Below are 18019 nucleotides of genomic sequence, written 5' to 3'. Positions count from 1 at the left end.
TTTTTTTAACCGTACTTTATGATATATTTAAGATTATAAAATTAAAATTATGTTGATATATTCTAGATAACTTTAATTTAATATCATAAAATTAAAAATCATCTTAATTTCTTAAATTTTATATCAAATTAAAATTAGATAAACAATTAAAATGAATGTAGTACTTACATTGAAAATCAAGAGTATGCAATTATAATAGTGGATGAATCATAATTTTGAGAGTTTTTCATTTGTATATCATTATCGACAATTCCATCCATGTTATTTATATGAGATTCAAATCTAAACTTTATTTTATATTGATCAAAACTTTTTCTTTCCAAATTCCAAAGTGTATCATGAGGAAATTCATCGTTTTATACAATTTTTTTAACTATGATTTTTTTAGAATTTTTAACTTGTTTGAATTAGATTCTTTCGATTTTCATATCGAAAATATACTTACAAAGTTGTTTTAATTCTTTTATTGATTGACATTAATAATCCTAGGACTTTGTTCCGAGAAATATATTAATACTTTTTACTCAATCTCCATCATAAACTATCTACATTCTAAGATGTTAATTAAAAAGGAGAAGTCCTTCAAAGCGACATTGGGGGTAGCAAGAAGATGCATTGTGGTCCTACCATGACGAAACAAAGAAATGAAAGGTCATTTTGCATTGAATATTCTTTAACCTCCCCACAACGATGACTATGTTATTCTCGGGGAAGGAATGCTTCTATTGATGGGCCGATGTTGTCTTTGATTTTAAGAATCACGAAAAATGTATCAAAATATGCGCTTGGAATAAATCACATTGATACAACGAGCCTATTTCGTCTCTTCTATTCTGTATACCAATAAAATGAGCATTTGGTAAAAAAAAATTCTGTCACATTAAGGGTATCAAATAGGATATTGTCAGCAAGAAAAATATCAAATCGCATGCCAAAACTAACCACAATGAAACATAAAACCCCCTTTCTTTTAATTTATTTGATATATTTTTTTTTAGTTTGTTTAAAAAAAATAATTATTTTTCTTTTTAGTAATTCTTTAATTCCAACATTTTATGTGACATATTTAACCTCACAAAATAAAAAAATATTTTTTTATATTTAACATATCTTTAATTTGAGATCATAAAATTCAAAAATTTTACTTATTTTAAAAAAATTAATATCAAGTCAATATATGCGATCAATTTGAACAGAGTAAGTAAAATATTTGTATATACACCTACTATTAGAATTGCGCCTCCTTTCTTGCTGGCCCAAACAAGTCCCTCCCAAATCCCTATTCAAATCAACAATGGCAAATTCCTCATAAATACTCTTTCTCATATCAATGATGCTTTGAAAAATTTCATATAGTTAAACAGGGTAACTATATATTTGATTCCGCGTTGTAAAAAAGAAAAAATATAACAAAATTCTTTTGATCATATAAATTAAATAATTAATTAAAATATTTATATATTTTTAATAATTAAAATATTTATATATATTTATATCTATAATTTATAATCTATATTTATAATAATAATAATAAGAATAATAATAATAAGAAGAATATATTAAAAATGTGAAAATCTTTAGAAAATGGTAAAATGACCTTGTGGACCCTTGTACTATGTCAGTTTTGTAAGTTGGACGCTTCTACTTACATGTTTGTCATCTGAACCCCTGAACCCATTAAAAAGCAACTTTTTAAACACAATTTCCGATGTGGCATCCTATGTGGCTGGGACCACATAGGAGCGTGTGTTTTAGTGTCCAGGCGCGCGTCAGCCAAAAAATTAAAGGGCCCCAATGGTCAAAAAGGGTTCCAACACCTATTATAAATGCTCCTTCTTCCTTATTTGGTTCCAACACCCTTGTTGGAGCAATTTGAGCATTTTTTTCATCCATTCTTCTTCATTTTTTCTCTCGCCAAGTTCTTGTTCATTAATTTTTTTTTTCTTGCTATACTTTTAATATTGAAAAGTTAATTTTTTGCAACACCATGACCGTTCGAATTTGTTATGGTGGACTTTACGTGAAACTTAAGATGTCAAGAACACCAACCAATTCGGGAAGAATGTTTTGGGGCTGTCAAAAATATCAGGCTGGTACTGGTTGTGGATTCTTTCGATGGACCGATGAAAATGAACAATATAAAGGTAGACATCGAAGGCAACGAAGACAACAAGGACTGGGAAGATATGGAAGGCACGGAAGATATGAAAGACCAAGCATTAGTATTGATATCACTATTATCACTATCGTTGTCATGTGGTTTCTATCTGTTGTATTATTTAAGATAGCTTGATCTATGTAGTTAGTATGTACAATGAAACGAAATTAAAATTTAATGAGAAATACCATTGCCAGCATAAAAATCTGCAATATAAAATTGGCATCAAAATAATTGTCTTAACAACATCAAAATGCTTGTCTTAATAACAGTGAACCAGAAGTCTTACAAAATTATCTTAACAACACTTGGGATCAATACAGAAAGAGAATTACACTAATGTGTTGCTTGAGTGCTTGTTGTGGATTGATTCTTGCTGGCTTGAGTGCTTGATGTGGCTTGAGTGGTTGGAGATGACTTTGCCTTTGATCTGTTGCTACTTTGTTGTTGTAGCTGTCTTTGAGTTATTGCAGCTCCACATTTCCACCTTAGTCCATTTGGTTTGAAACCTAAGTTAATATTGGTTGGACCTGAACCAATAAGTGTTGGACTATGTAATACTCTATCAGTATTTTTAGACTGTAAAAATAAAAAAAATCAGTATTCATGCACTAATTAAAACCAGATAAATGTAAAGTACATTATATGAAACTTACCCCTTTTACCACACTGCCATTTGGTCCAAACAGCACACCAAAATCTGTTTCTTTTGCCTTCTTTTGCCTTGGTCTTTTATATTTCAGATTTACACCACCTCTCAAAGCTATACTAGTCTTCCTCTTTCGGGCACTAACACCACTAGTAGACAGATGAGTTGCAGATTGTGTAGCATATTCAGCATTCTCTGCAAGAACTTCCATAGCCATTGGTGATACATCAGGATCTACTTTTCACAAAAATCTCTCATTTGATTCATTCTTTCCATGACTTTGCATCTTATTTCCTCCAACATAGTGATAATTGTCTTGAACCTGACAGCTAAAATCCAACTATTGAAAGTCTCAGACATGGTGTTTTCAACCACATCACACCTGCTATGTTCCTTAAAAAAGTCCCTACACCATGCCTCTTTGTTATACTTAAGCAAATCTTCCATAATTTCAATACCCAACTCACTCATTTCATTAAGTTTCTTTTGCAAGTACACTTTAAATGGGCCCTTTGCAACCTGCCAGAATTTTTTTCTCCTTTCCTCACCACTCCAAACCTGCTTCCAGTTGGCCCATATATGTCTAGCACACTATCTATGTTCAGCATTTGACAGTAGATTAGTAAGTGTCAAATGAAGACCCTATCAAAACATATAAAACAGTAGTTAAACATTAAAGACATCATTGCAGCAAACTAGCCAGTAATAAATAACTGAAAAATATAAACAAATAAAGAGTCATACCTTCTGCATATCAGACATGACTGTCAAGTCTTCACCCTCATTTTCTTCAAGTTTCAAATCATGGCTGATGCACCTAAGAAACCATGACCATGTGTCCTTGGTTTATTTATCAACCATAACCCATGCTATAAGGTACATTTGATTATTTCCATCTTTGAAAATGCAAGACAACAAGATACCTTTACATACACCCTTGAGAAAGGCACCATCTAAATCAATTATTCTTCTACAACCCTCTTTTCATCCACTTTTTAAGGCCCCAAGACAAATGTAAATGCCCATAAATATCTTTTTTTCCTGGAACTGCATTCTTGGATGTCCTAATAGATACAGTGGTACTAGGATTGGTGGTCCTCAACTGTTCAGCACAGCCATACAACCTAGAAAAGTCTTCAACAAAATCATCTAAATGTTCATTCATAATTCTAATTTTTGCCTTTCTACATGTTGTTTTACTAACATACAGCCCATAGTCCTTTCTTAAAACTGCTTGAATCTGATGCAATTTTATTGATGGATCACTCATAATCCTATCTTTGTAATGCTTACTAATTCATAAAGGGTTGCACATCTTATTTCTTGTCCTTTTAGAACACTTGTGTATAGGGAAGTAAGTTTTCACAGTAAAAAATCATGTGTTATGAATAATTCCAAGAATAACCCAAGGACAACCCTTATGCTTACACTTAGCCCTTATCCTTTTCTTCTCATTAGGTTTCAACTTAAGGTTCACACCTTTTTTAATAGAGTAACTCTGCAGTGCCTCTCTAAATTCAATAAAATTCAAAAAAATCATATACAACTGAAAACATACCTTCCTTGCAGTTTTATCAAAGTATATCTTGCTAGAAGAAGTTCTAGGTAGTGGATCTACCACATCATCATCATCAACAGGATCTCCTTCATCTTCATCACTAATGTTACTACCCGAATATGAACTATCAAAATAAGGGTCATCCCCACCTAGTTTACTTTCATATCTAACCCCCTTGTTTTTAGAAATATCCTCAAAACCAGCATCTATATCTACTGGTCCAGATGGTATTTCATCTATATTCACCCTATCAACCTTTTATTTTGCTTGTTTTTCAATGTTAGCCTTTGTAACTTGAAGCAACTCTTCATCAAAATCACTCAACTCTTCAATATTTTCATCAACATCATAAAATAAATCACCATCAGAATCAGTCCAATCAAAATCTAATTCAAAATCATATGTTTGGAGATGGTATGTGGAGAAATCATTAAATTGACCTTCACATAAGTCTTCACAAAAAACCTTAGTTTTTCTTTTTTCTGCCTTAGGAGGCTGATTTTTATTTATATATTCATCTTCATTTATATCCAATGAATGAGATGAAGACACATCAGCCCTATCAGGTTCAACAGGGGCTGCGACATCATCATTACTAAGTTATAATAATGGTGGAGTGGTTGGCACATCATCATTAACAAGTATAGGTTCTCTAATTTGGTGAAACACATATACATCAACCAAATCTTCATATTTTAAACTACTGATAAGGCTTAAAACATCAACATCATTTTCTAAGTTGTAATAATAGCCTTTTTGATTTACTCTACACCAAATGATTTTAATTTTTTTCACATCTAAATATGTTGCTAAGTTATGAAACAACATAACATGAAGCTCGTCAACATCTATTCTAATTTTATCAGGAATACGAATTCCATTTGCATACCTTAAATCAGGATTTGACAAAAAGACTCCCCCATACGTGAATTGAATTGTTACAGTTATATCCATTTATTTACAAAACTTGCACAATGACAACATAACATATACATTAGTCAATTATCCACAAAGCCCTAATTTTTAAACAAAAAATTAAGGAATAAAAACATCAATTTTGATTTTACCCAACAAACCCTAAAGTGTAATTGAAATAACAAACATGCCATTGAAGGCATAAAACGGTTATACACACGTTTAATAGGAGCATTAAACAACAAAAAAAATTAAAAGCCCCAAAATTTTCGGACCCAATTCTGAATTGACCAAAAAAATCTTAAAATTTTATCGAAATAACAAAAAATGTCATCAAAGGCATAAAAACTGCAATATATAGCTTTTATACGAGCATTAGACTATAAACAAACAAAAAGCCCCAAATTTTTTATCTCAATTTTTCAGTTTACAAAAAACTCAAAAATCCAAAATTCTAGTCAAAACCAGATATATGCCATTGAATTCATGTCATCACTACAAATACTAACTACAACAACACTACATGCGAAGAAGAATAAAATCACACAAAAAATTGCAGAAATAAAATCACACAAAAATTGCAGAAAAACGTTCGTAATATGAAAAATCCTAAAATCAGTAGAACAGACCACCATTTAATCGACTACAAGCTTCAGAATAAACAACCACATACTACAACTACACCAAAATGTTAAATACTTACAAGGATCGCAACAAGCTTCAACAACTATCGGCCTAAATTATCCTAAAATCGTGCTAATCTTTCAGTTTTGGATGAGAGAGAGGAGAAGAGAAGAAGAAGGCGTAACATGACCTAAATTTTAGGTCAAATTGTACTATTTATACTCTACACACGTCATTTCATGCGTGAAAATTATTTTACACAAAATTAATGATGTGGCAGCGATTGTGCAACACGCACTGAGTAGATCGACAAAAGGTTTTAAAAGTTGCTTTTTAATGGGTTCAGGGGTTCAGATGACAAACATGCAAGTAGAAGCGTCCAACTTACAAAACTGACATAGTACAGGGGTCCAGAAGGTCATTTTGCCTTAGAAAAGTGATTTGAACTTTTTGCCCTTAATTAAAATATCCCGCAATAGACAAAATCGTCTTTTTACTTTTTTTAAAAAAAAATAATTATCATTAAATTATTATTCAAATATTTAGGATACAAAAAGAAAAATAAGAAAAAATCACATAACTAAAAAGGAATTAAATGTTAAATATGACAATTTTTTAATTAGGAATCCTACACAAATTTTTATGAAAAAAAGAAAATTAAGAACCAAACGTTTTGTTTTTCTTTTTGGTAAGAATAACCAAACATTATAGTTAAGAAAAAGACATAAAAGAAAAGGTACCAATTTATTGAGGAAAAAATTTAATTTACTAATGAAAAAATTTTAAGAACCAAAATATACTTTTTTTAAAAACATATGTATGGAAAGAAAAAAATATATTTTATTCATATAAGAATTCATAATATTTAACACTTCGAAATCAAATAAAATTTTACCTTATGTAAAAAAAGCATGTCTACAATTCTATTTAAGTAGTTATTTGATCAAATTTTACTAGAAAAATATTTTCTTCTTATTCTTAGTTTCGTTTTGATTTTGATTGATGATTAATTAATATTTTCTTCTTGGATTCTTTAAGTTTTTCTAGCCTTCTTCGTCATATGAAGTTCCTTTTAAATTTTTGCTTATATGAAATTATTTTAATTGTAAATAAATCATGAGATATAGCATATCATCGTTATGTTTATTCATATACTTTAATATTTTTTATTCTTTTTTTGGATACAGGTTGTAATTGTTATCATACATACAAAATATGATCAAACACTCTTTTCAGAGGTAATTTTAGTTTCTATTGTTAATTAAAATGTTTTTCTTTAATAAATGATGTTTTGCAGCTTACAAGCATATTTTTTAATTCAAAATTGGGATATACCTCCTTCTTACTATCTGTTTTTTTTTTTTCATTTTGCTTTGTATATAAGCCAAAGTTAGAGTCTTTTTATGGATTTATTTATTTTAAAGTTAATTGATATTTTTTAATAATTTTATTTTTTGTATATTCTTTTATTGATTGACTCGAGATATACGTATAGAACACATTTCAAGCATTTAAAAATAAATATTTAATTATGACACTAATATTTAGAGCTTATATGTACTAAATTTTTTATACTCATTGTTTACGAAAAGTAAATATATATTTTTGATAAGTAATACCTCTTTAATATAAAAAGTAAATATATGTAAACATGGCCAGTCATAATTATCCCTTTTAAATATAGTTAGTTTTACTTTTTTTTTCTTGGGCCATTTTATTTAAACTAGTTTAATATACGTGCGTTGCACGTGTATCTTGTGTCAAATAATAAAATTATATGTTAAACAAAAATATTAAAACATAGCGATCGTCGTTAAATTAAATGATATAATTATTTAAATAATATAATTAAGTGTTGTTTTTCAAATATGTTATTGTCTATTTTGTCTCACTTGATCTTTCGTAAATGATTTATTGATTTGATTTTTTTTTGTCGCTCTGAGAAATGATTTATTGATTTGATTTTTTTCGTCGCTTTGACTATTTGCACTGCACGTGAGGTATATATAATTTAAGATAAGAATGAATTATGAATACATTCATAGAGGAAGAGACTTAAAATGGATTAATATCTTCAAACATTCATAACTTGGGTTAGAATATAGGAAAGAAGATACTAATTAATTATACATGTGAAATAACTATTAAGTAAATATTTAATATCAAGAAATATATCAAACAAAAGAATTATGGAGATAAAAAGTATGCATTGTACAAATACCATCTCCTTCGATGATTTTGGATATTTTTTTCCCCACAAGTTATCTTCATAGGCAGCATAAGCAACAAATGAACTTGATTTTTTTTTATAGTCCATAACAAAAGTTTCACTCTTTGATCCAACAAAAATAATAATATAACTTCAACATGATCTATAATACATGTACGACACCAAAACATTTGTCGTTTGGTTGGGAAATAGTTATTTCGGGATAATTAATTTCGGGATTAGTTATTTCGAAATTACCCGGGATAACTTACCCCACCATGCATATGGGATAAGTTATCCCATCACTATGGTGTAAATGATGGAATAAGTTATCCCGGAATTGACTAATCCCTCCAACCAAACATAGGATAAAATGAAGGATCATTTTATCCCGAAATTACTTATCTCTTATACCTCACACCAAACGACAAGGTAAAATATGTTAACATGATTTTATCTTGGTCGGTCATCAACATCCATATACAATCAATACACCTACAAGCAAGTCAAATATCATCATGAAAAAGTTTTTCCAAATTTAAGAGCAAAAAACAATACATCTAAGAGAGAGAAAATATTTTATTTCCGTCAATAGTATTTGTAGTCTGTAATACTACAACTATATATGTTCACAATTCATGTAGGATATATAGATTATATTATCTTTAAAGGTGGAATTACTGATACTCGTTATAACTTAAATTACCAAATCTAAAGATCGAAGTTACATATCAAATTAATCGTGAGGAAGACTTTAGCTAAAAAGGACATGTACGTGAGAGGGAATATATAGGAGTTTCACTTCATATACTTTCTCTTAATTTACTTATCACTCTTTTCTTAATTTAATTTCTATTTTTAGTTGTCCTTTTTTTACAAATCAAGAAAAGACAAAAGTAATTTTTCATATTTTTTGGTTATCATTAATTACGTATTCTCTAAATCACTTTCCAATATCTATTGCTAAGCATCAATTAATAAGAAAATGTGAAAAAGTCACTGTACCAATCATTATTTTCTTAATGAGTGTGTCATGTCGAAAAATGACAAGTAAAAGCAAACGGAGGAAGTTTTTAGGAGTGAGCAATGAAAACTGAAATTTTAAAATTTGTATGATACTCACGTACATGAATAAAACTTTTCTTATATTGACTTCCCATATATTTAGGATCCTTCATATATGTTTTAGGAGTTTATTCAACAACAAATTAAACCTCCATATATTTATTATTATAGTGAATATTTAGTAGGCTTTAGGCCATAAATATTATTCACAATATTTCAAAATACGTTTTCACTTTATTCGGAATACTTGTTTATCCATAAAAATCAAAAACATATTTCGAAATATGTTTTCACAATTTTTGATTTTTTGAAATATACCTCAAAGGTGTTTTCACTTTTTTAGACTCAATTTTTCTATCACTTTGTAAAAAGTGAATTCAAAGTCTAAAATATTAAAAATATTATAAACACAACTCACTCTATTTTCAACTTCAAAAATACCAAAACAAATCATGAATATGTTTTAATTTTCATCACTAAACGGATCCTTAATATTGTCGTGCGAATATTATTGGAAGGAATTGTCTTTAATTTCTCCAAGACAATTTTCCTTTCCTCGATCTTCTTTACAGATCCAACTAATGGCTTCATATTGTTCATTTATTTGTAAGTTCTTTTAGAAAATGCTTGTCTACATTGTTATGATAACTCTACTCCCCACGCGAATTCAATCACGACCACCAAACAATGCATTTAACATTCTTTGATCATCCAAATTGTCATGGACGATGAAAACTTTTTTCTGCCCAAAACCTTCTTTGATCAATCTAATACCCTCATTAACATTGTATAATTTGATCTATAAAGTTTAACCTAGGATCACTGTTAAGAGATGGTATCCGTTTATTCTTCGTGAATTCAAACTCTATGGCATGCATTAATGGTCTATTCAAATTTATGACATTGGCATGTACCCACAGTCTGTTCAAACTCATGATGTCAAAATATCAAATTATCCTAATATAAAGAGTACATATGTTTAGCACAACATGATTAGCTTATTTTTTACTTCTTAGATGTTTCTGTAGATTACTGCATCCAATACTATGTATTTGAAAAGAAAGAGGAAGAAGGGCTAGAGCTGTTTAAGTTTTGAGTTACATATTCGTCCTATCATTACCCAATAATCCTTCAAAAGAAGGATACTAGACAAAGATGAACTTTTCTGGGGCCATAAAACTAAATATCCACTGAACCATATAAAGTATTTCATACAATTCTTAATTCTCTAAGTGTTTTTCTCAATAGTATCCATCAACTTAAGTATATTGCTAGGATAAACACAAAAGTTACTCATAAATTATAGTTTTCCTAGACACTCTGAATGTCACATATTCCTTACAAGCAATTATACAAACAATAGATAATCAGAAAAGTATTTGACTGCTGAACTTTTAATCAAGACAAGGATAAAGTGTGACCAATTATTTTTTATGTGGAGCATAAATTTATGTTTAAAAATCTACTAAAGTAGGTTTGAACATATAATCTTAAAAAGTAACAATGAATTTGGTGCGAAAAGACTTAAATATTGAGCCCATAGAGTTTAAATTCTAGATTGGCCTCTGCTTCTCAACTAATGCCACAAATTAAAGTCAACCACAATCTCATTCTATCATAATAAATAAATAAATTTTGCTTGATCAAAATAATCTCAAATATAAAAAATGTGCATGAACATATTATCAAGAAAAGAAAGGAATTGACAACATTGTATCTAGTCCCACTAACTTATTTAGAGCATATTTCAGCTAGCGTCCCTTTACACTTTAATCGTTAAATCAACATATCTTCCTTCAGACTTACAAGCATCCCTACATGCATAGAAAAATTGTCAATAACCCGTACACATATAATTAAAGTAAAATATAATATTAAGAGATAAGAAGACTATCGTTTCTTTGTGTCTCCGTGATTTTTTTGTTGCATTGACGTGGTATAATGAAACTCTTAATTTAGAGGTAGTAAGTACTATTTGATGTGAGATTGGTATGATTGAATAACACATGCAACTGGATGTATGTGATGCGAGATTCATTATCATTGATGCGATTAGGCCTTCCTCAAATAACCACAGAAAAAGTGCGAGAAATTGAACTTTGATGAAGAAGAAAAAAGTGCGAGAGATTGGAAAAGCATACCCTAAGTATTATGGTGATGCTGTTTTTTCTCCTTATACATATATAAACAATCCTTAAATAAAGAAATATTCATACACAATATTAGTTGGTTGGAAAGTCCTTCATGTTCAGAAACAACCACGTTATCTTGATGTTCTCTCCTTGAATAGAATGTACACCAAATTTTGTATCATTATATACAATTTTATTTTAAGATTAACTTGCGCGCACTAAACTTTACCTGAATCAAAATCTTTCGAAAATAACCTCTTTATTTCCGTGAGACAACTTTCTTAAGATTAGTGGCTTTCTTGAGTTTTCTTTTAAGAGATGCACTCTGGAATTGCATGAGAACCATATGAATATAGGAGCTTACTTTTGGAGAAATTCAGTCTCACGCCCATTGAGATTATAGACAAGACACAAGATGATTCAAGGACTTCTATTTGCTCTGTAATTTTTAGACCTAATTCTTTTATGGACACATATATTAGCAATAAATACACATGCTGAGTTGAATATTTTAAGACCCATATATTTCATGTATTTTAGGATTCTTTATTTTTCTTTTCATATTTATTTTATCATGGTTCTTCCCATATATTTTAGGAGTCCTTAATTTAATAAAATAATAATTGATGGAAAAAGTGTGAACAGACAATTTTATCTATTGTAAAATATTTTAATGAAGGGCAAAAAGTTCAAATCGTTTTTCTAAGGTCTTCACACTTTTAATATCTAGTTTAGGTGTACTCGCTTTGTGCGTGTACCTTACTTTAATGAGTTCAAACACAACATTAAATAGGATATTTGTTTAAATAATAAAGATGAATATAACAATTAAATTTAATATCTTTTGAGTATGTAAAGATGGAGAATTTATTTATTAAATCTAATCTTTACTAAAAATATTTTTAAAAGTCGATCAACATTCATCTACCATTTGTAAATCATAATAAAACAATACAATGATAGAGACATCAAAATGATACAATTAAATCTAATCTTTACACACAATTTTTTTTTTTTTAAATTCATGTGACACTCATCTACCACTTGTAAATAATAATAAAATAATACGATAATAGAGATATCAAAATAATACAACTAAACCTAACCTTTGCATAAAAAAATTCTTCAAAGCCGACCAACATTTATCTATCACCTGTAAACTGTAACAAAATAATACAATAAAAGTGATATCAAAACAATACAATTAAACTTTAGTTTTACACACAAAAATTTCTCAAAGTCGATCGAAATTCGTCTACGAACTGTAAACTACCACAAAATAACAAACTAATAAAGATATTACAATAATACAATTAAACCTAACATTTACCTAAAAAATAGTAGGACACAAATTCAAATTTGGACAAAAAAATTTTTGAAAAAATACGATTGTGAAAAACCTAGAACACAAATTTGGTAAAATATGGAGTGAAAAATAGATAACACAAATTCAAATTTGGACAAAAATAAATTTGAAAAAATACGGTTGTGAAAAACCTTGAGAGAATTTAGGAAAAAATTAAAGTTAAATTTACAAAAACAAATTTGAAAAAATACGATTGTGAAAAACCTAGAACACAAATTCAAATTTGGACAAAAACAAATTTGATAAATTACGGAGTGAAAAATTGAGAACACAAATTCAAATTTGGACAAAAACAAATTTGAAAAAATATGGTTGTGAAAAATCTTGAGAGAATTTTGGAGAAAGTAAAATTCAAATTTGGACAAATTTTTTTGGTATAATTGGAAAACTTTTGGCTTGGAAAAGGACGATGGTTTGGAATTAGAAAAAAGACAGTTGTATTTAATTGTAGAAAATAATTGATATATTTAATTGTAGGAAAAGGGAAAAAGACGGTTGTTACAAATTTGGAAAAAATTGAATAATTTAATTGTAGAAAATAATTGCTATATTTAATTGTAGGAAAAAGGAAAAAGACGATTTTATCTAAAGCGGAATCTTTTAATGAAGGGTAAAAAGTTCAAATCACTTTTCTAAGGGTCTTCAGGCTTTTAATATATTATAGATATAGATTCCTTAATTTTAAATATTATAATATAATGATATAATAATTGAAGAAAAATTATAAAATTATGGCTTTGTCAAAAGCATAAACTTTTAATGAAGGATAAAAAGTTTAAATAATTTTTCTAAATGTCTTCACACTTTTAATATATTATGGATAAAAGATAACATACAAAGTTGAAACAAAAAAGTAACACGTCTTGAAAAAGAAAAGTAAACAAAAAGATTAAAAAAAATTGTGAGTTTATATTGGAATCCATATTATTTTTGTATTGATAGATAATTTATGAAATAAAAATAAAAATCTATTATATTTAGATAATTTTTTTCTAAGAAAATGTTTTGGACTTCTAAATCAATTAGAATTTTATTTTATATATATAATAAAAATATACAATTTTATTTAAATAATGCTTTGATCAAACTTTAATAAAGAAAAGTCGTCACTTCTTCTACTATACTTTTTTTCTTATTTTGATTATGATTGATGTCGTATTCTTTCATTCATTATCATCAGCGATAAGTTTAAAGATTGTATATGAATTATACGTAAACAACAATTGACAATGGCTTATTCCCTTTTAATAATTTCTTGTGTTAATTAGATAAGACAAACTTGTTGCCGCCGAGTAAAGTAACAGTAAAAATCAAATGTTTATCTTACCTAAAAAATTAAATTTATATTACGAGAATGATGATTCACTTTTAGGTTGCCACAAGTTCTACTCCTTTTTAAGGTATTCCATCATCGGTTGATTTATAGTTCGGTATTATGCATTATCGATTCATTTTATTAGTTTTTAATTTCTAAACATATTAAATCGATAACCACCACTTGGTGGAAATATGATGGGTATGTTGTTGTTGTACTAAATCGATAACCAAATTAATAAGATATTTCTTATAAATGTGGGTCCTCAACGGTTAGATTTTTGAGTTAATCGATAAAGAAAATGTTCATTTATCTACACGATATGAAAATACTCATATAGTCAAAGATTGTGATATTGATTTATATGAAAGTAATTTAATATTATGTTTATACAGTATAATTTTGTACTATTTTAATTTCTTATCATAGCCTTATTAGTAATAATTAATGTGACACATGTGCTTCATCTCATAGCTTTATTAGACTTTTAGTGATAGTGGTAGTATATTACTGCACTGGAATCCCTTTTCTCTGACTTCTTCTATATCTCTATATATAATATATTAAAAATGTGAAGACTCTTAGAAAAGTGATTTAAACTTTTTGCCCTTCATTAAAAGATTCTGCTTTAGACAAAATTATCTTTTTCACTATTTTTTCTTAATTATTATTTAATTTTATTGAGTTAATGTAATTGAACTTTCCTTCCATATTTTAATTAAATAGAATCCTTTTAAATATAGGTTAATGTAATTTAACTTTTATTCCATTTTTAATTAGGGGCAGAATTCTTTTAAACATAAAATTCATTAGGCATAGAATTAGTTTAGGCATAATATTAATGGGATATTCTTCATTAGTAATGTTAATTAATTTTGGCAAACGTGTAAAAAAAAAGGCACAAAAAAATTTCTACAAAACAAAAGTCCTAATCCCTTACAAAACCTAATACCCAACTTCTAAACTATATATTAAATAAAACACGATTAGCAACACGTTAAACTCCAACCCAAAAAATTTTTTGCACGTTTGAGTTGAACCTTTAAACCCACTATGATTTTCTCTCAGTTTACATTCTTCTATAGTTCTTTATAATTTGTGGCTTTGAGTTTTTTGATTCTGAATTTTATTCCTACAGAAGATTATAATCTAGCAAATTTATTGATGTTCGTTGCTTTTAAACATTGTTTTGATTGTCTAACTGTGTGATTTTTTATGTGTGCTTTTGGTATTTAGAAATTCTATCCTTATTACTTGTATATTTAACAAATGTCAACTGTACGCATGCACATGCATAGTATAAATAACAAAATAACACACACTATAGGCTATAATTAAACCCATAAAAACACTGAAAACAAATACACACATGAGCACTGGCGGTTGGGTCATAGGTTCAAGTCTTAAAAATAGTCAGCCTCGATTATATGTATGTTAAGTCCTATTGATAAGTCATTTGATTTTCTTTTTAATCTTTGGACTATTATTAATTACGATAGCAGTCCTCTTTGTTGCATTGATATATGTTTCATTTTTTACATTATCGGACCATGAAAGAGCTTCTGCTTCATCCAACAAATTGTTCTGGGAAAGATAATGCCATTTATATATTAACTTCATGCCTAGCTTGCTATATATGTTTTTTATTCAGGAAGTGTATTATATGACAAATTATTTATTTGGTTTCTCGATCTATATATCGATATCCGTATTAGAGTCAGATTAATCTAAGTTAGCACCTCATAATGTCGGTTGGCTTTGAAGAATTTCTTGTGTAAAGGTTAGGTTTAATTTTATTATTTTGATATCTTATTGTTTTATTTTAATTTACAGATGTTATATGAATGTGAGTTGATTTTGAATTTTTTTTAGGTAAATATTAGGTTTAATTATATTATCGTAATATCTCTATTAGTTTGTTATTTTGTGGTAGTTTACAGTTCGTGGATGAATCTCGATCGGTTATGAGAATTTTTTGTGTGTAAAATTTACGTTTAATTGTATTGTTTTGATATCAATTTTATCGTATTATTTTATTGCAGTATACAGGTGATAAAGATAAATGTTGGTCAGCTTTGTGGAATTTTTTTATGTAAAGGTTAGATTTAGTTGTATTATTTTGATATCTCTATTATCTTATTATTTTGTATTATTTACAGATGGTAGATGAGTGTCGGATGACTTTATTTTTTGTGTGTAAGATTATATTAATTGTATTATTTTGATGTCTCTATCATTATATTGTCTTGTTGCAATATACAGATGGTAGATGAATGTCGATCAATTTTTAAAAAATATTTTTGGTAAAGATTAGATTTAATAAATAAATTCTCCATTTTTACATATTTAAAAGATATTAAATTTAATTATTCTATTAATCTTTATTATTTAAACAAATCTCTTATTTAATGTAATGTTTGAACTCATTAAATAAGGTATACGGCAATTCGCCTGCACCTAAACTAGTTTTACCAAAAATGGCCAAAGATGGATGGGGTAGGATAGGGTATATATTGTTGGCCTAAGCAATTATATTCCCTCCCATATCCTAATCCTACTCAACAAAGGCAATAACTCTATAAATACCCTCTCTCATATCAATTTTTTTCGCAACAAAATTAATTTCCTTGAAGAATTCCACACCATATACAATGGCTACTTTACTCTCTTCTCATCAAGATATCACCTACCCAACGCACACGTTCTTCTCCACTGTTCCATTCTACGACTTCAAAATCGAAGCAACAGTCACAAAGAAAGCATCCGAAGTTGACAAATGGATCTTACAAACCATCCAAATTCATCGTCGTAGACTCCACAAGCTCCTCATAGGTCTCGACATCGAATGGCGTGCCCCACATTACCCTACTGTACAGCTCCCTTCCACTGCACTCCTCCAGCTCTGCGTTGGCCGTAGGTGTCTGATCTTTCAACTACTCCATGCAGACTGCATCCCGCATTCTCTCCAGTTCTTTCTCGGGAACCCTAACTTCACTTTCCTTGGTGTAGGGGTACACGGGGATGCATTGAAGCTGAACAAGGATTACGGGCTATACGTGGCGAACACTGTTGATCTGAACAAGTTGGCGTTGGTGGTTAAGGAAGTGGAAGAGTATGGGAGAATAGGGTTAAAGAGAATGGCGTATGAAGTACTTGGGAAGGTTATGAAGAAGCCTTTTGATGTTACGATGAGTGAATGGGATGCTGACGAATTGTGTGTTGAACAAGTTGAATATGCTGCTATTGATGCTTTTGTTTCTTTCGAACTTGGGATTAGCTTGTTCTCTGAGTTGTTTAGTAGAGGTGGTGGTGTATAACTTGTGTATTATTTTCTTGAAATTATGAAACTAATCAAGAAAAGGATTTTATGTTGATTTTTCTGACTTTCTTTACTGTTTACATTAATCTAAATCTAAATCTAACTTGTTCTCTGAGTTATTTAATAAAGGTGGTGTATAACTTGTGTGTATTATTTTCTTGAAATTCTGAAACTAATCAAGAAAAGGAATTTATATTGATTTTCTGAGTTTCTTTACTATGTACATTAATCTAAATCTTCCGTTAATTTGGTCTTAAATTTTGAAGTTGAAACTTAAGTATTTGAGTTTTTGAAGTTGAGAGTCGAGGGCCTTTCAGAAACAGCCTCACTACCTCTACAAAGTGTTGTTGTTGTTGTTGAAGTTGTGACTTTTTGAAATTTGAAATTGTGGTTGAACTTTTAATTGAAAAATTTTGTGAGTGAATATTGTAGCTGAGCAGTTGTAGTATGAACAAATTGAATATGGTACCATTGATGTTCTTATGTCTTTTGAACTTGGGATTAAATTATTCTCTGAGTTTCAATAATGGTGGTGGTGTGTAATTTTGATTTGTTCCGAAAAAGGAACTTGTGTATTATGATTTTCTTGAAGTTCTGAAACTAATCAATAAAAGGAATTTGTGTTGATTTTAATTTCTGATGCTGTAACTTCTTTACTGTATGCATTCATCTAAATCTTTAGTAAATTTTGAAGTTGAAACTTAAAAAA

At 28.8% G+C, this 18019-nt stretch overlaps 1 protein-coding gene across 1 annotated transcript; it reads left to right on the top strand.

The window, feature by feature from the left end:
• Positions 1–16618: 16618 nt before the first annotated feature.
• On the top strand, positions 16619–17308 carry LOC107863400 (Werner Syndrome-like exonuclease). Its single transcript, XM_016709334.2, has one exon. It carries the CDS (start codon positions 16643–16645, stop codon positions 17306–17308), a length of 666 nt encoding a protein of 221 aa, XP_016564820.1. The 5' UTR covers positions 16619–16642.
• Positions 17309–18019: the final 711 nt, after the last annotated feature.

This window comes from Capsicum annuum, chromosome 1 (assembly GCF_002878395.1).
Source record: "Capsicum annuum cultivar UCD-10X-F1 chromosome 1, UCD10Xv1.1, whole genome shotgun sequence".
In the NCBI taxonomy this organism is placed as follows: Eukaryota; Viridiplantae; Streptophyta; class Magnoliopsida; order Solanales; family Solanaceae; genus Capsicum; species Capsicum annuum.
This window is presented reverse-complemented; position numbering and strand designations above follow the sequence as displayed.